This window comes from Caretta caretta, chromosome 9 (assembly GCF_965140235.1).
Source record: "Caretta caretta isolate rCarCar2 chromosome 9, rCarCar1.hap1, whole genome shotgun sequence".
Taxonomy (NCBI): domain Eukaryota; kingdom Metazoa; phylum Chordata; order Testudines; family Cheloniidae; genus Caretta; species Caretta caretta.
Genome location: NC_134214.1, coordinates 21,943,688 through 21,966,854, shown reverse-complemented (window position 1 = coordinate 21,966,854; position 23,167 = coordinate 21,943,688). Strand labels below are relative to the sequence as shown.

The window sequence follows — 23,167 nt, the reverse complement described above, 5'->3', positions numbered from 1 at the left end:
GGCCAGTGAAAGAGAATGACTCTATAGCCTGGCAGTCAGAGCACTTAGCCACTATGTGGGAGATTCAGGAGGTGGTTTCCCTACTCCTACTTAGATTTAAGCATCTAAGGCAGTGGTGGGCAACCTGCGGCCCATCAAGGTAGTCCGCTGGTGGGCCACGAGACAGTTTGTTTACATTGACCGTCCCTGAGGCATGGCCGCCCACAGCTCCCATTGGCCGGGAACAGCGAACCGTGGCTACTGGGGGCTGCGGGCGGCCGTGCCTGAGGGACAGTCAATGTAAACAAACTGTTTCGCGGCCCACCAGCAGATTACTCTGACGGGCCGCAGGTTTCCCACCACTGATCTAGAGCCTTTTGTGAATCTAGCCCATAGCTCCTAAGCCACTTACGGCTTTTTAGGTCTACTTAATTGCCTTTAGCTATAAGCAACATTTATTAAAAGATGACAAATACCTTGACGTTGTCCTTTTAGCTACAGAGTCCAAGATGTGGTTTGGCTCTGAGCCAAAGTTCCCCATAATTTGAGGGTGTTTGTATTCAGAAATTTGGTTAAGCCCATTAAACAGATAGCGCTGTACTGAGATAGGAGCCAGTTGCAAAATTGTGATTCAGCTGTGAATCCAAGTGACTCAATGTTTGGATCCGGGCCTTTGTTCAGACCTATTATCTTTTAGCAGTGAGATGTGGGATTTTGATAATGGGATGCAATGTTTTTCTTCAAGACAGCAACACATTTTAGTATGTTAGTACTCTAACTTTAGAACTAAGCCTTCAAACACTTATCAGTCTCAGGAGTGCTGACTAACAGGAGTAGTCAATGTGAAGTCAATGGGATAGGCCTATTAAGTCACACCTGGAGACTGGAATTAAAGTCAATGGAGCGAGGCAGGCGAGTAAGCCCTATGGGGCAGGTCCACACTGGAACACAGGCGTCTAACGGGGCAATTAGGCAACTACGTCCCATGCTTAAGTGCCACTGAGATTCTCAAATTCCCCATGTCGCCGCCGCCTAACCATACAGGCCGGCCGGGGATGGGGGGACCAGCGACTCGGCCCGGCGCCGCTGGGGCGGGCGCTCCGGGGCTCCTCCCACCACGGCGGGCGGGGCCTCCCGGAAGTGGGGGGGTTCATCCACCGACCATGCGCGGGGGTGAGGTCTGCGAGCGGCCCGAAGGTAGGGTCTAGGCATGTCAGTAGCGGCAAGGGGTCAGCTTCTTAGGAGGGGGATGAGGGCTGGTCCGCTGGCGGGGGGCAGCTGGGGGCTCACCCGCCCTTGAGCGCGGCTGGCGAGGCTAGCTGCGGGCTCACGCGCCCTTGAGCGCGAGAGGCAGCTGGCGGGACGTGCGGCTTGGGATTTGTGAGCGCTGGGGAGGGTTGCGCCGCCATTCCGGCTATCGTGGTGTCAGGACCGTTATTCCCTGGAAGGGTTACTGCGCATGCTCCGTAACGTCTGCTTCAGCCTCCCCTTACTGGCCCTCAGAACGGCTGCTGCTATGGAGGGGGGCTCAGGGGAGAGAAGGAGGGAGGGGGATGGGTGTCGCTTGCCCCGAGGGTGGAAGCAGGGCCGGCAGCTTCTTCCTTTTGCCGTCCGCGGCGGCAGTTTTTTTCGCTGCTTGGGGCTGCAAAAACTGTAGAGCCGGCCCTGGGTGGAAGGAGGGGGCAGAGGGGCGGGACCTGGGGGTAACGAAGAGGGAGATGGGGTGGCAGGGAGGGGAGCCCTGCAGAGTGGTTTGACGTTCCCGTGGATGGGGTGAGCCACCTGCAGTGGTTGCCAGAGGGGCAGGTGCTCCTGGCTGGCTGTGCTGCCTTAGCACCCCTGCCCCAGGGTTGTGGCCTTAGAAGTGCAGTGTAGCCCTATGCCGACGTGTTGCAGCCTGAAATAAGGTACTGAGTGGCCAAAAAAAGTTGGTTCCCTGATACGTCCACCACCCTAAAACTGGTCACAACTCTGCCCGGGTTTGTGTGAGGAGAATGCCTCCGCAGGCATACCTTGTCTGTAGGGAGCCTGACAGCAGTGCCAGCTTTGGCTTAGCTACCATACGGTGAGCCTACATGGGACTCCATTTCCTGTTACCCACTGTAAGTGTTGCATCTTACCATTTATTTTAATTACTTGGTTTTAAAATGGTATTTTATTACTAATTGCCCTTAGCACACTATCCCTTCTTTTGATTCACTCTATTCAGATGCATGTCATTGTTTACCTGTAACTAAGTTACGCACTGTATCACAATGTCATAACTCTAGTTCCACTTCTTTTTCCTGTTCAAATGGTTTACCTATACCAATGTAGCAGCAACATTGCAAAGTTCTTGTGTCTTTGTAATGCACTGTAGGTAATCATGACCTTTAAAAACAGGCACACTGTGAACTGCAGCAGATCAAGATTACACTACTGCAGCGTATCTTTACTAGGGGTTTTCATTGATGTGTCTATGGTTGTGTATGAAACATAGGTCCAAAAATAGGCCTACTAACTGAGTGATTAGACCAGATTAATATTTTATTGGAACTGCAACAGTATAGCTGCACCATAACAAAATGTTAGTGTGGAAAAATTAAGCTAAATAATGAATACTTTGAGATGAACAAGTTGTCAACCAATGATTTCAAATTATAGTAACTTATCCTCCCTTTGCCAAAATTGCTTCGCATTACAGATGAAAATGTTTATATATTTCCTATATATTTGACCATATAAATAAGACTGAATGTTTCCAGTGAATAATTGTCTTAGAGCAACTTCATATTACAGGTAAAAAATGTGAGGGGAAAAAAAACCGTTAAGGTTAAATCATGCTGCCTCCTGCAGTAAGGAAGGTGCTCCAGACTCACCCTTCCTTATGCTGCTGCTAAAGGAAGAGAGGGGGGTCAGAGTTGTGCAGAGAAGTATGGGGTGCATAGGAGGGGTCCAGACATTCCCCTCCATATTTATTTTCCTTCTAAAAAATAGGCCTGACTCCATGTTAGTTCCTGCACTGTTCCTGCATCCTCTCCCCAGCTTCTTAACTTAGAATCATAGAATATCAGGGTTGGAAGGGACCCCTGAAGGTCATCTAGTCCAACCCCCTGCTCGAAGCAGGACCAATTCCCAGTTAAATCATCCCAGCCAGGGCTTTGTCAAGCCTGACCTTAAAAACCTCTAAGGAAGGAGATTCTACCACCTCCCTAGGTAACGCATTCCAGTGTTTCACCACCCTCTTAGTGAAAAAGTTTTTCCTAATATCCAATCTAAACCTCCCCCACTGCAACTTGAGACCATTACTTCTCGTTCTGTCATCTGCTACCATTGAGAACAGTCTAGAGCCATCCTCTTTGGAACCCCCTTTCAGGTAGTTGAAAGCAGCTATCAAATCCCCCCTCATTCTTCTCTTCTGCAGGCTAAACAATCCCAGCTCCCTCAGCCTCTCCTCATAAGTCATGTGTTCTAGACCCCTAATCATTTTTGTTGCCCTTCGCTGGACTCTCTCCAATTTATCCACATCCTTCTTGTAGTGTGGGGCCCAAAACTGGACACAGTACTCCAGATGAGGCCTCACCAATGTCAAATAGAGGGGAACGATCACGTCCCTCAATCTGCTCGCAGGTCCTTGCAGGACCTCTGTTGATGTCTGCTCTGGCATGGGAAGCAGGTAAGACCAACCTGCTGAACAGGCAGAGACAGGAGGCCCCTGACCTGGGGAGATGGTGTTGGGTAGTAAAGGGATTAACATGCAACATTGTCTTCGGTGACTGTGGTAATAATTATTGCCAACTAGCCAGAGGCAGTGGAGAGGGAGAGCTGGGTTATGGAGATGCTGAGAAATTATATATTTAAAAAGAAAAACAAAAAAAAAAACCCAAGCCCAAGGAAATTAACTGCCTAAAAACTTTGTTAATGCAGAATGAAGGTTGCCTAGTGCTGCTTCATGCCTTTCCAGAGTGGAGAGAGTAGCTAAACTTAAACCTCTAAAAAACAGGAAGTACAAAGTTACGGAATGTGGCACCCTTGCAATGTGACCATAACTTTCCTCCCTTTTAGTAATGCCCCAATAACACACATTGTTATCCTTTATCCTTAGAGATGCTGCAGCATACTTTGGGAATGCAGCACATGAGCATTATAAAATGAAGTCTAACTCTTTCTCTTTGCTACAGCAGAACTTGGGCTTAGGTTCAGCTAAACAAACAGGAGCTACCCACACTTAGACACTGAGCTTGCTGCACACAAACCATCCCAGACTGACAAAGCATGTAGAACTCAGTGCTGAAATGAGACATATTTGATCCCTCAAGGTACATATGCATTTCTCATATTACAGACACATCTCTGCAATTCTATAAAGTTAAATCTAACAAAGTTAATGGCAGCTGGAGTGCATGCAGATAAGTTCCGGAATTTGAATCTGTAGAACACGCGCAAACAATGGCCCAGTCTCTGTTGTTCCTCATGTCTGCTTATTATGGCAGCACTGTTACTGAACCATTGCCAGTCGCTATTGCTAGCTCCATGGGGCAGCATTAAGTAAAATTTTATTCAAAACTGACATCACAAGGATGGGGAAAAGTGAGGAGCAGCAAATTCTGACAAGGACAACCCACCTATTATAATTTGCTACTTCTGGTCCAGGGGAATGAGAGAGGTGAAGATAGTAAATTTTGCCTTGTGTCAGCTTTTGCTACATGTAGCAGTTTCTGACTCTGCTGTTGTGTTGCTGGCCCTTAGCTTTGGTATAGGGGTTGTGTGCTCTCGAGCATTGGAGGGGTTAAATTTTAGAGTGGATGATGTCTTTCCGTGCTGGTATGCCATTGAAAATTGTGTGGTTGAACACAAGGTAGTTTTCAGGTTGCTAAAATATAGAGAGACCAGTAGCTCTGTTGCAGCTCCTTCTTTCTCCTGAAGCAAACCTGTTCCGTGTTGTTCCTTCATTCCTCTCTGAACAGGGAAGGAGAGGAGAAGTCTCAGAGGGCTGTGTAGACTTGATTGCAGGGTTGATAACATTTGAGGCTTCTGGATGGGGTGTATTTAAGCCAGGATAGGGTGTGAAGAGGAAACAAGTGAATGTGTTTGTGTAGATGCTCCTACTTTTGCATTTCTATTCCCTTAGGAGTTTTTTTCCCGTTTTCAGAGGTTGGAGTTGGGGCCTCTTCATCCTCCATCACATCATTACCAAAAGCAGCGGAAGATCACTCCCATGCTAGGCCATGAACACTGTCTTCTCCTCCCCATCTGACAGTGGTGATGAGAGTAATCTGGAATTAACATCACAATGGTAGGTTTGGGGATGTTTTCTATGTTCCACATACGTTTCTTGGACGAGCTAGTAGGGATCCACAGTCTAGCTCACTGTTGTGACTTAAACAAGCTTGTGATATTTGGTATTTTTTTTGAAGTATCTAGGGTCATGTGATTACATGAGAATCTCAGCTGTCATTTAAAAAAAAATTTCTAGCCCTTGTACTTGTGAACAAAAGCTCGAAAAGGCCCCAAAACTAGAAGGCAAACAAATAGTACTGTAAACGTAATTTTTTAAAAATCTCATGATTTTTGAACGCTTGGAGTTGTCAATAGTGTTGTGCCAGTTTAAGGTGAGGGTCCAAATTGGTGTCATGGTCACATAATACTCAATATATCAATCCTATCCTGGAGGCCCTGTTTTCATTTTTTTAGGAGGAGAAGGCTACTGCATTTTCAGCATCCTGAATCTGCATCCAGAGTTGGATCAAGGCAGTGGTTTTATCACATGGAGGGAGAACCCTGACAGTCACTGACATCCAACTATAATTGCCTACACACAGTCCCTTTTAGATAGGGGAATAAACCAGGTTCTCCTTCTAAAATATGGTTTTACATTTCTTATAACTATATTAAATGATACACATTGAGTGTCAGTGAAAAGCAGTTGCCTCTGAAGTGAAAGGGAACATCTGGCATATAGCACACCTTATGAGGTGGGCAAGGAGAAATACCACATGAACTGTAATGTCCATATAAGAGAAGACTGGATAAGATCTTCCTGTAAATAGGAAGAGTGACTGAACTTCCCACAATGTAGTGAATCTTGGTAATTAGTTTGGTAATGCCATACCATTACTTATTAGCAGGAATCCCAGTTTTCTGTGGAAAACACCGCCCCCCCCCATACTCTGATAAAATCTATACATATCTGTGTCTTTCTGCAATTAAAGTGAAATACTGAACTTTAGTTTCCCTAGCCACAATATTTACAGAAATCAGTTGAACACAATGTTTATCTGAGCCTCCATTACCCAACTCATTGTATTAACTGAACCACCAGCTGCCCGAGGCTGACTGCCCAAGCTTCCCATCTTAAAATAAGGGATAGAAAGCTCTTTGCCCATTCTTCTGATTATCAGAATTTTTGATTATCCGATTTGGCCCTGATCTCAGTTAGACTGGATAAATCAGGGTTTCACTGTGTATGTTTTTACTTTTTTTACAAAATGTAAAAACTAAAGAGTCTCTGTAAAAACAAATTTCATGTTTTTTTGGGCAAACAGATTTCTAGGATCCCTGCTTATTAGCAATAGCTCAAAACTGAACACAGAACTTGTTTATTTGGGAATACCTAATCTCTTATATGGTGCAGATGGGCATATTTCATCTTTTTTTTTAAGTGCTTTCCAAGGATACCATTTTTAATCATATTGGAGTAGGGATTTTTGCACATCAAGCTTTGTTAACACTGCCACTGCTGTAGCATAACTATCAGCACTCATTATGTTAATGATTATATTGTGTGCAATCCCATGTCAATTTTGGGAGACTACTGTGAGAGAATGGATCAGCTGGGTTGTGTGTGCATGTATACATTTAAGATTGCTAGCTCATATCTTTTACTCTCTGTGCTGCTATCTTCCTCAGTTGTCACCTGCCAATTCTTACATTATCTGTAAAGCAACCAATCAGTAGAAACTATGGATAGGGTTAGTCCTACTCCCATTGTAGTTGATGGCAAGACTCCTGTTGACTACAGACTACTGATTCTATTCTCACTGCATTCTGGAATGGGATTTGTATGTAGTTTCTGTTGAATGGCTTTGCTGTGCATGGCAGTATGTTGCTCTGATGATAGCTTGAGTCACATGCTGCTTGATAGTTTGTGATGTTAGGGAGTAAGCTTTACTTTGTTTACTGACTGACTAGTCTTTCCTTTCAGGATAAAACATGCTTGGCTCTTCCTGTCCATATGAGGAGGAATTGCTAGTTGGGATATGACATCCCCTCAGAGGTCTGCTGCTGTCTTCTGAGGCCCAGGAGTAAGGCCATCTTGTTAATAAACTTAACAGCATAAAAATGACTTTGGTAGCTCCCTTTTTCATCGTAACTTCCTCAGTTTGTTCTGCTTCTTGGGCTAATTCCTGTTTTCCTTGCTTGGTCAAAAATCTGATTGACTTCATTGGAGTTTTGAGTAAGGAGATCAGGATTCTTAGTGCTATCAGCTGCATTCCCCTGCTGTATTTGATTAATTTCATCTGCGGGGGGGGTTTTTTTTGGGGTGGGGAGGGAGGAAGGGTGGAAGTTGTAGGGTTTTTTTGGTTTTAGGTCTGCAGTGGAATTCAATATTTTCCTCTTTCATAATGAAGTAAAAGATCTTAAATCTCTTAGACAGTGAAGTCTAACAGTAACATACTTTGACATCAGCTCCAGGGCACCATCAGAAGAGAAATGTTCACAGAAACTTTTCTTGTGTAGTAGATGAATAAGAGGATGGAGGAATAATACAAACAGCAGTGATACAGTTGCCAGGTAAACATTCTCTCTCTCTAGTGCTCTGAAACATATCATTATACCAAAGTAATTTTTAATTGGAAAGTTAGACTGCCATAATGTGAAAGCAAAGTGTACGTAGACAATTTCTAATTTGCAAAACTGGAGATTCAGAGTATCTTTCCATAACTCTTAGAATTTCTTTCAAAAATACTCATTATGCAAGTACCAAATAATGCACATAGAAGCACATGCTAAATTGCAGTGACACAGTTTTGTATGTGTCAAAGCCTCATAATATTGCATGCAGTTATTAGGATATTCTGGCTTGACCAGACTATCCTAAAAGTCATTGTAGAGGTGTATGTATTTACATGATAAGCTTGCAAAGTTTTCTGGCACAAACCTTAAGGTTTGAACCTGATCTACTGTACAGTGGATCAGTCTTGCTCCCATTTAAGTCAATGACAAAGCTCTCTGGCAGGATTGGGTAGATTGTCCCTTTATGTAGTTGGCTAGTTCAACATGTGCATAACTAAACAAACTTTTTTTTATTATATAGTTGTTTTGTAGGAAATAGCCATCTTTGTGTGTTGAGCATATTATAAAGAGCTTGGTGTGTGTCACTGAAATACTTATGGATGTAGGTTTGTAATTCTAATGTTTGTTCAGTTTGCTTGTATAGAAGTTGACTCTTCATTAGCATATTCAGCCAAGAGCATGCAGTTAATGAGGAGATGCGGCCGTGTTGGGATGAGACAGCATATTTGTCTGCATTTGTTTTTGTCTTGTTTTTTTGTTTATATCCTCCTGGTCAGTTCCTGCTTACATAAAAATCTCAAACTACAAATGTAATAAAATTATTTACCTTCTTTCCATCAAAAGAAATTGCTAACTTATGGGTTTTGAGCAGTATTTAAAAAAAACACTTTAGTCATCTGTTTTTGTGTGCCACCATCCCTCCAGCATCAAGCTTTAAATGAGTCTAAAACACTAGGCTGATGTGCTGAGAGCCCTCAACTGTCTCTGGAATTAAGAGTGCTCTATACTTGGTCCTTTAGTAGATGGGACTCCCAAGGAGAAAGCCATGAATAAGATCAGTCACCACTCCTCTAGTTACAAGCAAACTTCATTCATAATCAGTATGTGGTGTTCAAGATATAAGTGGTGGCTAAAGAACAGTGTTTAGCAGGGCCAGTGTAGTTTTCCTTTTCTGACCTCATGATATCAAGCTATGTTTTGTAGTTACAATTTTAGGCAGATAATAAAATGAGTACAATTGCATTCTTAATGTACTAACCTTTTCCATCTGCATTTCTTTCAGCAAGAAGCTGGCTCTCAAAATTTTTGATCCAGGACTTTGTAAGCCTCTTGAAGTTCTGCTACACACATCTATCTTGTAGCTGCTTCTGGTGAATATGTCTATGAAATACTTAAAATGGAGTTTTTTGGCACTCTCTATGCTTTCTGTCATAATAATGACATGGTACATGACACTTCCTTCGCATACTGTGATAGAGCATACAAACTGGATGTATTTCTATGAATATGAGCCAGTTTACAAGCAGAAATTCCTCTTCACGCTGCGGGAGCGTTTGAAATGCAAAGATACAAATCCGTTTCTGGTCATCTTGGTGTCTTCACAACCTATGGATATAGAGGCAAGGCAGGCCATTAGAGTAACATGGGGTTCTAAAAAATCCTGGGGGGACCGTCAGATTCTAGTACTGTTCTTATTAGGGCAAGGAGCTGAAAGAGAAGACAGCTTAGATGCATTATCGATAGAAGATGAGAGCATTCTGTATGGTGACATAATTCGCCAAGATTTTATGGATACTTATAACAATCTTACCTTGAAAACAATCATGGCATTCAGATGGGTGTCTGAGTTTTGTTCAAATACTAAATACATTATGAAGACTGATTCTGATGTTTTCATCAACCCTGGCAACTTAGTAACGTTTCTTCAAAATATAAATTCTTCAGACAGTTTTTTTACTGGTTACCCTCTAATTGATAACTTTTCCTACAGAGGGTTTTACAGAAAAACATATATTTCTTATGATGAATATCCATTTAAGGTATATCCTCCATACTGTAGTGGAATGGGGTATATACTTGATGGAAAACTGGCTCTGAAGATTTATGAAATGATGAGCCATATCAAACCTATTAAATTTGAAGATGTTTATGTTGGAATTTGCTTAAATATGCTAAATGTGAACATCCATATTCTAGAAGATACACAACTCTTCTTTTTATACAAAATTAACTTTAACATCTGTAAATATAGACACTTGATTGCAGTACATGGTATCACTTCAAGTGAATTGATGAGATTTTGGCAGGATTTATTGACAGACACTTCACTCATTTGCTAATGATCCCATGTTAATATAGGTCTGTCAAAAGCTGACTGTTTTGTCCTGGCCTCTTGGTTTGAATTGCACTGTAGAAAGTGTGTAAATTGAGTTTTGTAGAACAAGGAAATGGGGTTTTAGAAAGGATCACTCAGGCTTAGGGGACCACCCTGATTACGAGGCACAATTAAAACAGCAGAATATCTCTAGAGGGTTTTCAGTATGGTGTTTTTAAATTGAGAATGAGACTTCGTTGCACCTTTTTTATTCCAGAATTATTTAGATTATATGGTAACAGTACTCTGCTCACTCCACCCATCTGGTTCATTTCTGAACAGTCTGCTGCAAGTATGGGGTCATCCTGCCTGAGTTTCCTGCCACCTCCCCAGGAATCTATTGTCTTATGGAACCGCAGGAGCAGCACCCCTTTTTTCTCAAAGAACTGTCCCACAAACCTAGATCCTGGGGCAAAGTGCTATCTGTTTTCCTTCAGATGGGTACCCCGCCTACTCTAGGGAATGTCTCATCCTGGGCCCCCATCAACACATGAACTCCTCCTCTGCACTGCATGATGCTCAAAGTTGCTTGCTTAGTCAACCCTAATGATTCCTTTAGAAATATTGTGCCAAGATTTTCAAAATTAGCTGTTTAATTTTAGGCTCCTATGTTTTCACTGAAATCAGCAGAATTTCTAGATACTCAGCACTTCAGAAAATCTGGCTGCTTTTTTAGGTGCCTATATATATATTTTATAGAATTGCCTTAATGGCTTCAGAAAGCTGCATTATTTTAGTGGTAACAGTGTTCTCAGAATATTAAGATAGAGGGCCAGATCTACAGCAGTGTAACTTAGTTCAAATAAACTTACTTTCAAGTTACTATGCAAAATAGGACAGCAAAATTTATGCACTAATAGGCTCATCTCCACACCTACCAGAATCCAGGCAGGGAAAATAAGCAATGAGATTTGCTGTGAAACTTGTCAGTTGAAATGGCTTTCAAATGCTGAGATCAACTTTCATTTGCAAAATGAACTGTTTGGTTCAGAGTTTAAAATAAAAATTTGGAAATATTTCTAGACATTTTTCTAACAGGAATCTTAACACAAGAAAACAAATGATTTTTTTTATGTAAAGACGGGTATTTTATTGTCTTAGTCATATCAGCAAGGCCATGTTTCCAGTAGTTTATGCTTCTGGTAGACAATACAGAATCTGCAAGTGCATTAACACATTTATTATTCTTGACACATCTAAAATCTATCACATACCAAAGATACAACAGTGACATCCTGTACATCTAGAATGACAGAGCACTGCCACTTTACTTCTACTCATACTGTAGCTAATGATAGGATATTTACATTTAATTTGTCTTTTAAATTGTCTCTTAGAGACAAATGTAGAATAGGTATAAAATAACTCCACTACTAGTACCAAGAATGAGGTTTCATCAATATTTTTTAATGTGTACTATGATCAATGTTGAATTTTGATAACTTTGTATAACCATACATGATATCTTACAGGTTAATTTAAGACTAAGATTACACTTTAGTATTTAGGGGAGAAAATTGTGTTCACCACCACAAACTGTAGACCCCAGTATTTTGAATTTTGTTCTAGAAGGGTGCTCACTGTGATTCAATTCAAGGTTGTGTGTTTTATTTTTTTAAACTAGCTTGTATAGTTTAATGAAATTCTAAAGATAGGTAATGTCTTCTTTAAATATGGTAGGGAGGAAGTGCTATTCTAATTTTAGAACTAGAAATTACTGCAAAACTGCAACAACTAAACTTCTGGGATCCACTTATGATTTGATATGAGTTTTACTATAGTTGGGAGTTTTACTATAGTTGGGTGGGAAGGAACATGCTCAACTTGTATATATCATCTTGTCCAATGACTGGGCATACATTGAAAAATTCTCACTTACAAAAACAGCTTATTATTTTAAACCTACCATGACACGAACGTTTAATAGTGAGTGTTTGCCCCATGAATGCTGATATTCAGTGTAGTTGGACAGTGGTTAATATTGCTTTTTAAAAGAATACTTTAGGTGGAATCACAAAAGACTTCAGTCTTCAAAAAGCTGATGCAAGGCAGATGGCTGCAGCTGCAAAAATAGGTATGACAATAAGAGAAAAGTAAGTAACTTTCTCCAAGCAAGATACTTTTGTGCCTGACAGGGTTCACTGATCAGCGATTGCACGGCTTTTGCCTTCAGAAATGTAGATTTATACACAGTTTATTCAACATGAAATTGTAACTTAGTTACAAAACTGATGATTTAATTTGAAACAGCCTCTTAGTAACTTAGACATTTTTCTTGCTTCTCCTGTTTCTAAACAGATTTGAACGTATTTATTACTAGAAGCATAAAATGTGTAATACTGCTTGTCATGTTATTTCAACGGAAATGTTGGCTATTTTTAAAAACAAACCTGATTATAAAAGAGGGGAGTTTAAAATAATCGTATGAATTTACACCATCAGTCAATTTTAATGTAGGACCCAAACAACTCTGTCCCCTTAACATCTTCTGATAGAAATGAAGTGTAAACTTCAGCCTAAGATTTCTTATGACCCTGTTTATGAACTTACTGGCCTTGCAAATGACGCAGATGAAGCAGGTCAAACATCCTTTAGGACCATACATATTCTCACAGAGGTGGTGTGCACAAAAATGCATCAAACAATGTTTAGTATTTATAGTTTTATTCTAGTGTATTGAAAATAGCATTCACAATGTAAAATTACCACTGTATCTATCACCTGTATATTCTTCCAGTAGAGTTTGCAGATTTAAGTGTTTAGACATTTTACTGGGATTCATTGACTGCGTACCTTCAAATACAAATAGTAAATACTTAAACTGACTAGGTGCATTGCAGGATGAACCATTTTAATGAAGACCACAGACTGCATATATTCTTTGCCTGTACCCAGTTTTGGCATTGTTTTATGTCTGCTATTAGTACAGTACTAAAGAAAATGTACAGTAGATTTACAGAAAATTGTATTAAATCACCTGTTTCATTTATCTTGATATAGTTTGTTTTTAAAAGTTGGAGTAATTTAAACTGAATTTAATTATGCTTGAAGTCTGGATTCACAGTGCACATAATGTACGACACAAACTTGAACTAGAAACTGATTGAGGGTAAACTAAATAGGATGTGAACACTGAATTCCTAATCTTCTGTCTATATCAGATATGTTACTTAAATTATAAAACCCAGAAGCTGCAAACATGGGACTCAATGCTGCACTACTTAGACAAAATTCCCACTGATGTCAAGGAGATTGAGGCTGAGTGACATTTTGGATCCTTATAGGAAAATTGTAGCTTTTCCTATTGAAGTAGAATATATGATTTGGGAGGGATTTGAAATGTGTTCCTCTGAATGCTGCTTGTTAAAGTGATCTACTTGATGCTATTTAAAAAAAAAATTGCACTTCAAAGGTTGAAAAACCATGTTTGTATACTAGTAGTAATCTGTGATGGAAGGGAAACATACTTTCCACAAGGCAAGGATATATGGATTTTATCTTATTTCCTTGTGTAGTGGGGTCCATGTTTTCTAAAATATGAAAACTGTAAACTAGTTTATAAATACATGTTGGGCCTCTGATAATCAAAAAGGGATTATAATCTCTAACAGGCCCATGTGGTTTTAGATTGTTTTTCTGTAGATGCCTGATAAAGTAATTTTCTAATCGCCGAGAGAATATAAACTGTGCTATTATAGTTTGTCTCACCTTCAACTATGGGGCTTTATTTTGCATCCTTAAAACAAGCAAATGCTGCTATGTATTGAATATATCAAGTAGAATAAACTAAACCCAACTGAGCATAATTGTTGTGTTTTTAACTTTATAGCTAAAACCTCACTATTTCTAGCCTTGTGACTGTAGTTACTTATTACATTACTTTCTGCAATCTTCATTAATCTGACTGATTCTTAATAGCCAGACTTTTAAAAGTTCATTTAAGGTGTCGGTAGTACATTCATGCTGACTCACTATGTAAAATAAGGAAAATGTAATCTGCTGGCTTACCCAGGACTCTTTGTAATGCTTTGTCTGCAGTGTTCCTTAAAGCTATAGTGAAAACCTCTCTCTCACAACTTAGATTTCTGAAATAAAAATACAAATTTTAAGTGCTTTTGGTTTTGAATGAAAAGCAACTGCAAACTTTATAAAGCATAAAGAGAATCTTGGCTATGATGATTTAGCAAAGTAAACACTACTTGTTTAGACGGTGTGGTTCAGTTACTGTCATACATACCTCAGGCTCTGCTCTTATAATGCACAAAAAGGTAGGAAAATACTGCACTGATCAGATAGGTTTTTAACAACCCAAACAGCACAATCATAAAAAAGTGTAAGCATTTTTCCTGAGCACTCTTCCATATAACAGAGCCAGCCATGGTTCTACAATCTCTAACTGCAATACTAGTCTTTGTATTATTACTTCTAAAGTACGCTGCTGCATACCCCCAGCCCCTGCTCCTCAATCCACTACAGTAGTAGAGTCATAGGGATCCCAAAAGTCTCATTATAATAAATTTAAAAAGGGAATGGTCCTGAAACTAGCCAAGAACTAGGTCTTATTGGTAAAACCAGCCTTGGTAAACTGTCCATATTTCACATCTCTCACCTGTATAATCTGAGTAGTGTAGCAAGGAGAGTTGAATTGATTCAATATAGAACAAAAACTTCAGACATTTGGCTTTTGAACACTAACGCTCTAAAGGGATGTTCCCTGTGTGATAGTCTTTAAAAAGTGGTATTGTACTTAGACTCTACTCAGACAGACATGATTGTCTGTTCGGGACCAATATTTGACCACTAACTGAAACCAATGTGTTATGGCTGCATAGATTCTGCATTTAGATTGATAAAGAATCTAACCATAACTGCTTAGTGATTTATTATGAATTACCTGTGTAGAATACACACTGAACTGGATTTCTGAGCAGCTGTTTCCCTATAAACTAATGCACCTCCAAAGGTTCAAGGGATAGAGCTGTTGGACCCTAGGACTTGTAAATGCGGGGAAATACTGTCCCCCTTTCCCTCTGTGGCTCAAGGAATATGGACTTTTTCCCCTTTTGACCTCAGGAAGATACAAGAAACTAGCCTCTTCTAAAAGTAGGATTCAAACCTTTTTCCTCCAAAGGCCTCTAATGTGGTGGTCACAATCATATTTATAGTTTGATAAGCTTCAGTTGCTCTGACCTTGTACATTTTACTGTACCTAAGATACTCATGTAATAGCTGCTTCTATATATACTCCATGTTCAGAGGTCCTGCTCAATGAAATTTTTGTATATGACACAGAAAAACCAAGTCCTTCAGTGCTATATAAACAAACCTAGTAATTCAATATACAAAAGTATGCTTAATTTAGAATGTAAACGTCCCATGAGGTTCCAGTCTTTAGATTTGGAAAGATAATTACAAACTTAACCACCATTAAAGATTAGCAGCTATATTACATGTCTGCTAAACCTCAAGCTACTAGTAACATTAATTGCCTGTTGCTTTAATAAAAACCTGAACCTTCCATTTTCCAAAACTACTTTTTTAAGGTCCTGATCCTAGATGTTACTCTGGACTGGTAGACTGCTGCAGAACAACTTTCAAGATTAAGGCCTAAAACCTATTTTAGAAAATGGAAGGCTGAGGGTTTTTTTTAAAAGAAAAATGCTGATTTTTCCCCATCCATGTGAAAAACACTCATGTATCACCAGTATCTTCCTAATGTTTAGTACAGTGACATCTTGTCTGTTAAAAGGTAGCTGGTTTCTTGAAAAAAAATTTATATTTTCAAAATACAGAGTTAGAATTTATTTAGCAAATATATTGTATTGTTACTTCAATCTGGCCTAACTGCTCTAAAGCAAAGAATTTCTTCTGACTTTAATAAAGTAAAAGCACCATCAGATAGCTGTTATACGGAGTGAACACTAAACGCTTTACCCACCACACGTAGGTTACCATAAAACAAATGTCACTGCACAAACAATCTAATATTGATTTTACTACTGATCCTTTCACTTAAATCAGTGACAAATCTTCCACTGACTTCAATGGGAGTAAGATCACTAACCAAGCCCTTTATTTTTAAAAATCATCTTCTGGACCATTTCACTGACCAGACACTTCCATTCCTGTGCTTCACACTAAATGTTACAGAAAAAAAAATAAAACAGCTGATGCTGCCAACCTAGAGATGATCTGTGAATTTCAGAACCTGCATGTTTGGCCACAGTGGCCTGAACAAGCTGTACTGTCACCAAACTTTTGGATGCCTGCAACAAACAGTTAAGTTGCTTCAAATGCATTCACTGATATGATATGGTAAGACAACCATGTTTGGAGAGATCTTGGCAAGGAATGCAGGGCAAGTTGATGACATGGCTCTAAATACCAAACAGGTCCTCAAACTTTTTGGTGGCTAAATTCTGCTCTTGGATCTGTATATGTAATAAACCATGGGTGCATATGTCCAGACACCATAATCATCAATGGAGACTGAATCTGGGACCTTCAGCACTAGTATAAAGTTCACTCCTGTGCAGTGGGCATGCGTATACCTTACACAGGATCTCTGCACTGGGGTAAATTTCATCCTTAAAGAACATGCATCTTTTGCTTGTGCTAAACCACCTCGGGAATGGAGGTTGGTTGTAACGCTGAAGAAAACATTACAGTTGTTCTTTCAAAAGTTTACAACTGAACATTGACTTAATACAGCTTTGAAACTTTACTATGCAGAAGAAAAATGCTGCTTTTAACCATCTTAATTTAAATGAAACAAGCACAGAAAGTTTCCAGACCTTGTCAAATCTTTTTTTTTAAATGTTCCTTTTTTTTTTTCCAGTAGTTTATGTTTAACGCAGTACTGTACTGTGTTTGCCTTTTTGGGGGGGGAGGGTGTCTCTGCTGCTGCCTGACTGTGATTCCAAATGAGGTGTGTGGTTGACCAGTCAGTTCGTAATTCTGGTGTTCGTAACTGAGGTTCTACTCTATTAACTTTAAGTCAGTAGGCTACTATACTTCCTTGGGCAAGACACTAGAGGGAGAGATGATCACACAGAAAGGCAGTGTATTATGTACAACTGGACTTCGCTGACAGCCAGAATATGAGGATAGATTATAGCTCTTTAATTAGTAAAGCACAGTCCTTGCAAAGAGTTCACAGTACAGCACAACACAGTAAAACTGCAAGGGTCTGCTATAAGAATATGTATAAAAGTGTACTCAGTTAATTTGGCTCTGGAAAACCACCAGTTTAGAATACCATTGCCAATAAGAGCAACATTTAAAAAAAAAAGTGAGGTATAACTACAAGTTTACAATATTTAATAATGAACAATACATATGTTGGACATGGGCACCAGTTTAGTATAGTGGCCCTTCACATCTGGACACACAGACTCAAGGGACCAGGTATTTGGACATTGATACAGCCACTTTAGGCTAGATCCACAAAGGGATTTAGGTGCCTAACTGCCCCTTTAGATGCTTAAGTCCAACACTTAGGTGCCACTGAAATCCTCAAAACCCCTGCTCAGATGCTACCTAACCCGGTACCCACCTAAGCTCCCTAGGTGCCTAAGTTTCTGCTGCGGGGCCTGTGCAAAAGCACCTAAGGTAACGATACCACCAAGCTGCTCACTGCAAGCAAGGTATTCCCTGCCTCTCTTGCCTGTGGGGCCTGTTTCAAGAGGTATGCTCCGAGCACACCTAACCCCCTTCAAGACAGCTGGGGGCAAACAGATCAGGACATTTTTGGGGTGAGGAGAGGAGGGGAAAAGCAATGTGTGCCCATCCCTCATAAGAATACACAGTAGGTCAGTGGTTTGGGCATGCATCTGAGATACAGGAGGCCTGTTTTCAAATCCCCACTCTGATGTGGAGCCAGGGCCTCGAGCCTTGGTTTCCCACATCCCAGGTGAGCATCCCAACCACCTGAACGTTAAAGACTTTTATAAGGGAGATGTAGATCTTCTTAGTCTTGTCCCTTGTGGGTAGCTGTCCACCTCACAAAATTGTTAGAGACTTCAACATGATTGGCAGGGTTTACAGGGAAAACCCTAGGAAAGTAGGTTTTTAAGGCAGATGCATTGACAGAGCGTGAGGGCAAATTTGCACAGTCCCTTCCCTCTTCGTATACCACTTTCTTTAACCCTAAAGTGAGTCTCCGCCCCTTGTTTTTTTTTAAATTAAGAGTAAAATCCACCAGTCACATCAAACACAGATGGTGGAAGTGAATTTCTTTGGCAAAGGAAGGGAGTTATTGCAGTTATTGACAGTGCTATGGCAGACTACTAAAGCTACAGGTTTCATACACAGGGTATAGCAAAGGAGTTAACCATCAAGGAAAAAAATAAAAGGAAAATTCAAGAAAAGGTAGAAAAATAACTAATGCTTTCACAAATGCGAACATTGAACATAGGCTGAAATAGCTTTGTTTAGTTATCAGGCAAGAGTAAGTTCTGAGTCTTAATCCTGGAATAAATACATAGGTCAGTGCCACCCACAAAGCTATTCTGTGCTCCTGTACTGAGTTTCTCAAATGCTTCTACACCGGTAGAGCCCAGCCTTGCAGCAGGACTGAGATCACATAGATCCTGCTGCCATAATAGTGGGAGCAGGATTAAAGAATAGTCCTGTGCAAGGCTCTAGACTGTGGCTCACTGCTAAGGCAACAGTATCTCATGGATCACCTACCTGCCTTCCCAGTCACCACCCTGACACCTTACCTGTGTCAACTATGGTACCTGAATTTGTAAATCTACAGTTAACAACACAGTCAAATCCTTTTTCCTGGGCTCCTGATACAGGTCTAGCTGCTCCATAGGAGGTGAAGCAACTCTACCAGCACTCCTGTAGAGCTCTGAAGTTCCCTTCTGTGATCTATTGGCTGAGCTACAGGGAGGGTGCAGGGCCTAATCTTAGTACCTGCTTTGAGAAATTTCCTTTAGCTCATGTGGTAGAGGCATACAGAGTGGGGTTTTCTGGTAGCTGAAGGACCATCATTCTAGTTCCAGCTCCCCACCTGTGTATATATGGAAGACTTAACTGATAACTGATAGATTCATTACAGCAAGATTGTAGCCAGAGGCTGAAGTAATTCAGCTTTCTGCTGAAGTACTCGATTGAGATAGCTCCAGGGCTGTATCCCCTGCTCATTTCTACAGGTTCCTCCTCTACATTTGTAGCAGTACCTTAGTGGAGTAAACTTCTCAGCCTCTCTCTTTTCCCCTGAGAAGCTGTTTCCACAACCCTTTGGATTCTTTCCTGCAAGGACAGGCCTGTCTGCCTCTCGAAGCAGCTGGAAAGGGGAAGGCAAAGGCTTCACCATGTGACCAGCAAATGCTCCTTGGAGCCCACTTTGAGAACTCCTGCTCTAGCATTGTACAGGGTTTCACACTTATAAGGAACATCACGAAACCTCTGCACAACATTCACATCATTTCAGAGCACTCTAACCTGGAAGAGCTTTAGAAATGAGATCAGTGCAATTTAACTGAAGTGAGATCATTAATATTTCCTCTTACGACTTCAGTTTGATTGCAAAGCTACAATTAAAAATCCACTAAACTTGATTTTTTCCCTTAGTACAGCAGTTGGATCTTTTAATTAAATCTTTCACTTAAAGAATCAATTCCATGAAGGTCTCAAAATGAGGTAAGAAGCCTGTGCCCACACCTTTCTGTTCTAGATTTTCCGGTTTTCATTAGTATGTCTGACCTATTATTCACAAAAAGAATCCAAGGTTTCTGCTAAGACACTATCTATTCTCTGTTACTGTTCTGTTTCCAGATCACTATATGATAAAGTAACCAGCGATTTCCAGATCTATACCAGATTTGGAAGGTTGCTGTCTATAATAAAATTTACATTATTCACCGATTCCAAATACAATTATTGTTGAAAATCAGAACTTAAAAGTTTCTTGGTTACAGTTATGAGAATGTTTCAGTACTAAAGCATATTCCCAATAATTTACAAGGCAATGGTGGTGTACAGCGTTGAACACTAAGTGCCATAAGCGTTGTTTTAGGGTTTTTTTCCTTGACAAATATTTTGAATTAAGTTTCAGTGTTACTGAACCTCCCCAGAACATCATAAAAAGCTCTGCCTTGCTTGAAAGCATCTTGTATTTTTTTCTCTACTTTATGAAAATTCTTTGCTAAAAAGCAGAAGCAAGTGTGAACTGAATCAATGCTAAGCATTCTTCAACAATGACAGAACTAGTTTCTTGGTGACTGAAGGCATCAAACCTCAGAATTTGGTGAGGGAGTTTATCAGTTGATTTGAATACAGTAGGGCATAGGGAAAGTGTAATGAAAATTATACACAGACTGGATAATCACATGGATACATGGAACTCAATTATTTACTTAATCATATAGTAAAAAGGGCATATTTCATTATAAAATTATGAAGAGGGTGGCCAATTGTGGACTGGCAGAGGCTAGCATTTAGCTTCTCTTTTTTCTTCATGTAAAGCACAGACCAATAATTACAAATCTTTTTCAATCTATCACTGCAGATTAGATAAACAAGGATGCGAAGCATTAAAGAGTGCAGTTGTGAGATTAGTTACATATATGAGTGAAAAGCAGTGTCATTCCTATCGCTCGCTTATGACTGCCTTGCCCCTTCAGTGCCAAACTGAATGCAGCTTCAGCTATTAGAAAGGAAAATTAAGAAATCATCAGTATTTGAAAAAGCCTTAGGCAGGAATTTTAAACCTTAGAAATTAACTAGAATATGACCTGACCCTTCCATTTCAAAGGAGGGGCAGGTCAGGTGAGGCAGGACAATGTGGGGAACTTAATTATTATAACTATCCAAAACATACTTGCTGTGTTGTTCTTTTTGTTCAGCAAAGAACAGATCAGAGGGATCTTTCCCATTTCTTTTACATACAATCCTAATGATAATTACTAGAACTTTCTACCACATTAAAATACAAGAGTTTGTTTTAAGTTCACTAGAGAAGAGGGAGAGAGCTGTTATAAATTCACTGTTCTTCTGTTTTGCTGCTATTCCTGAACTTCACCACCATAACTGTTATGTTATCAGGACATCCTCTGTAAAATGACTGCAGAACTATACTCTTTGCACCAAAATGTGGTTCATCCAGGCGTTCCTTGATGAATCGAACAGCCTCTTCATTGCTGAAAGCATCCCACAGGCCATCAGATGCTAAGATCATGAACTCCGGCTGTAGTTTGTCCAGATCAAAGGCCAGAATATCTGGGTCAGGGATAACAACATTCAGATTTTTCAGTGGATAATCTCCTAGTGAGCGGGACATGGCCAGAATCCCCTGAACACGCCAGGAGCCATTAAAGCTGATGAAGCCACCTGCAATGAAACACAAACTCTATTAAATTGCATCTCTATGACTTACTGCCAGATTCACTGTAAAATCTGTGAAAAAATCTGTGAAAAAAACAGATGAAAAACATTACATATCTAAAAAAACAGAAGATGCCTGAAGTAAGATAAACATCAAGACAATGCAGTGAAGAGTTGGATTGGATCTACATGGAAGCCAGTGCTATTGAAATAGCTGAAACATAACATCACGGATGGCCCTCCTTTCAAAACAAAGCACAACTTCGTGTTTTTTACTCCTCAAATGAGTCTGACAAACTGTTGTGAACAGAGAGGTCTCCCTTATTTTAAGCAGTTTACCTTCCAGTGAGCCTTGTGTCAATGCTCAGACAATATACAAAGTGAATCTCTAGATTCTGGTTTTAATAAAGCTCTTCTCCTTTTGTACAATTCACCAACAGGTTTCCCCTCATTTGGGAGGATGTAAGAAGGAAATGGAACATTGAAAACACTTGTAGCAAGACCAAAATCTCACTCTCATCAAAAGGCACATATACAAAAGCATTTATGGACACCTCCATCAAGTTGTCTTGGGTGAGTAATAATGATGACGACCCAGAACACTCTTGTTCTGAAAACAATTCAATTCTCCTTCAGCACAGAAAATACAAGGGAGCTGATTGCTTGCTACAAATAGCAGCACCATCCTCAGAGCAAAGGATAATTCATGATGAATGGAGGGGGAGGAGGGGAAAATTATGGTCACACTGAAGTCAATGACAAAATTCCCCTTCTGACTTCAGTGTGGCCAGGCTTTGGTCCTTAAGCAATAAGATTTAAAAAGGAAGTTGGTGTGCTAGGTAACTGTATAATGCTCAAGGACAAGGCATGGAACTAACAGATCAAGATTTATTTATATTTTAAGACACTTTTTGCTCTTTAAAATATAAGCATTAAAGTTATGGAAGTTCTTCATCCAAAAAGAAGAAAAATTAGTAAAATTGTCACTTTGTGTTCACTGTGGACTCCACATGCATGAAAAATTCACATTTGACAAATGCAGTCATTTTTCATGATTTGCCAATTGTCCGTAAAATAATTTTTTTTTTTTTTTTTTACAAATTTGCTATTCAAAATAATATTTTTTGCCTTGCAACTAAATTCCAGCCTATTATTGCTTGCAAACTATTCACTGCAACTATGTTATCCACAACTGATCATTTGGGTTTGCATGACAGGTCACAAAAGTCACATGACTCCCTGTTCTCTAGTTGGATGACCTAACCTTTAAACTATTTCTGCTTCCACTTGAAACTGTATTTCAGTTAATTGATTCTTGGTTAAAGCCTGAAACTTAATTTATGTGAACATCAGTCTGAACAGAACATTTTTGCCTGAATGTTTGCAAAGTGAATAATGAGGGGTATAAAGGAAAATTCTATTCAGAAGTCTCAAATATTTGTACATAATTCTCACTCCCTGCCCACCTCCATTGAAGACTGTATAAAATGGTGTCTCAATATTAAGACATGCACAGTTCCTGACACTGGGAATTTCTAAGACTGTATCTGAAACACCTTTTCAAACATACAGTCAATCAAACCCTGGGCAGTTGCTATATGTAATTATACATTTTTGAGTGGCCTCTTGGAACGACATGTAGCCAGTGCACTTATTTGCCTGTGCAGAAGATCCACAGGACAAACTGGGGAAAAAACCAAGACT

General features: G+C 39.9%; 2 protein-coding genes across 11 annotated transcripts in view; one reads left to right on the top strand and one right to left on the bottom strand.

Annotated features, from left to right (window-relative positions):
- The first annotated feature begins 1,081 nt into the window (after positions 1 to 1,081).
- Positions 1,082 to 13,935, top strand: B3GALNT1 (beta-1,3-N-acetylgalactosaminyltransferase 1 (Globoside blood group)). 8 transcript variants are annotated; one of them, XM_048865345.2, is made up of 6 exons: positions 1,686 to 2,081; positions 4,140 to 4,277; positions 5,111 to 5,254; positions 7,163 to 7,262; positions 7,648 to 7,752; positions 9,038 to 13,935. In XM_048865345.2, exon 6 carries the CDS (start codon positions 9,132 to 9,134, stop codon positions 10,092 to 10,094), a length of 963 nt encoding a protein of 320 aa, XP_048721302.2. In that variant the 5' UTR covers positions 1,686 to 2,081; positions 4,140 to 4,277; positions 5,111 to 5,254; positions 7,163 to 7,262; positions 7,648 to 7,752; positions 9,038 to 9,131; the 3' UTR covers positions 10,095 to 13,935. The 8 variants fall into 8 exon arrangements, with proteins under 8 accessions (XP_048721298.2, XP_048721300.2, XP_048721302.2 ...); XM_048865344.2 differs by having other exon boundaries at positions 5,090 to 5,254; XM_048865341.2 differs by lacking the exons at positions 1,686 to 2,081; positions 4,140 to 4,277 and adding an exon at positions 1,082 to 1,176 and having other exon boundaries at positions 5,090 to 5,254.
- PPM1L (protein phosphatase, Mg2+/Mn2+ dependent 1L) overlaps positions 11,194 to 23,167 on the bottom strand; it is a 194,109-nt gene continuing 182,135 nt past the window's right edge. For all 3 annotated transcript variants that reach the window (XM_048865339.2, XM_048865337.2, XM_075132144.1), the window contains one exon: positions 11,194 to 21,469. In XM_048865339.2, coding sequence (XP_048721296.2) covers positions 21,123 to 21,469 — 347 coding nt within the window. In that variant the 3' untranslated portion in view covers positions 11,194 to 21,122. The remainder of the gene's footprint in view (positions 21,470 to 23,167) is intronic.

What these genes read in the sequence shown, in the direction of transcription:
- B3GALNT1 (XM_048865341.2), top strand. Translation starts at nt 9,132, where the DNA reads ATGTCTATGAAATACTTAAAATGGAGTTTTTTGGCACTCTCTATGCTT.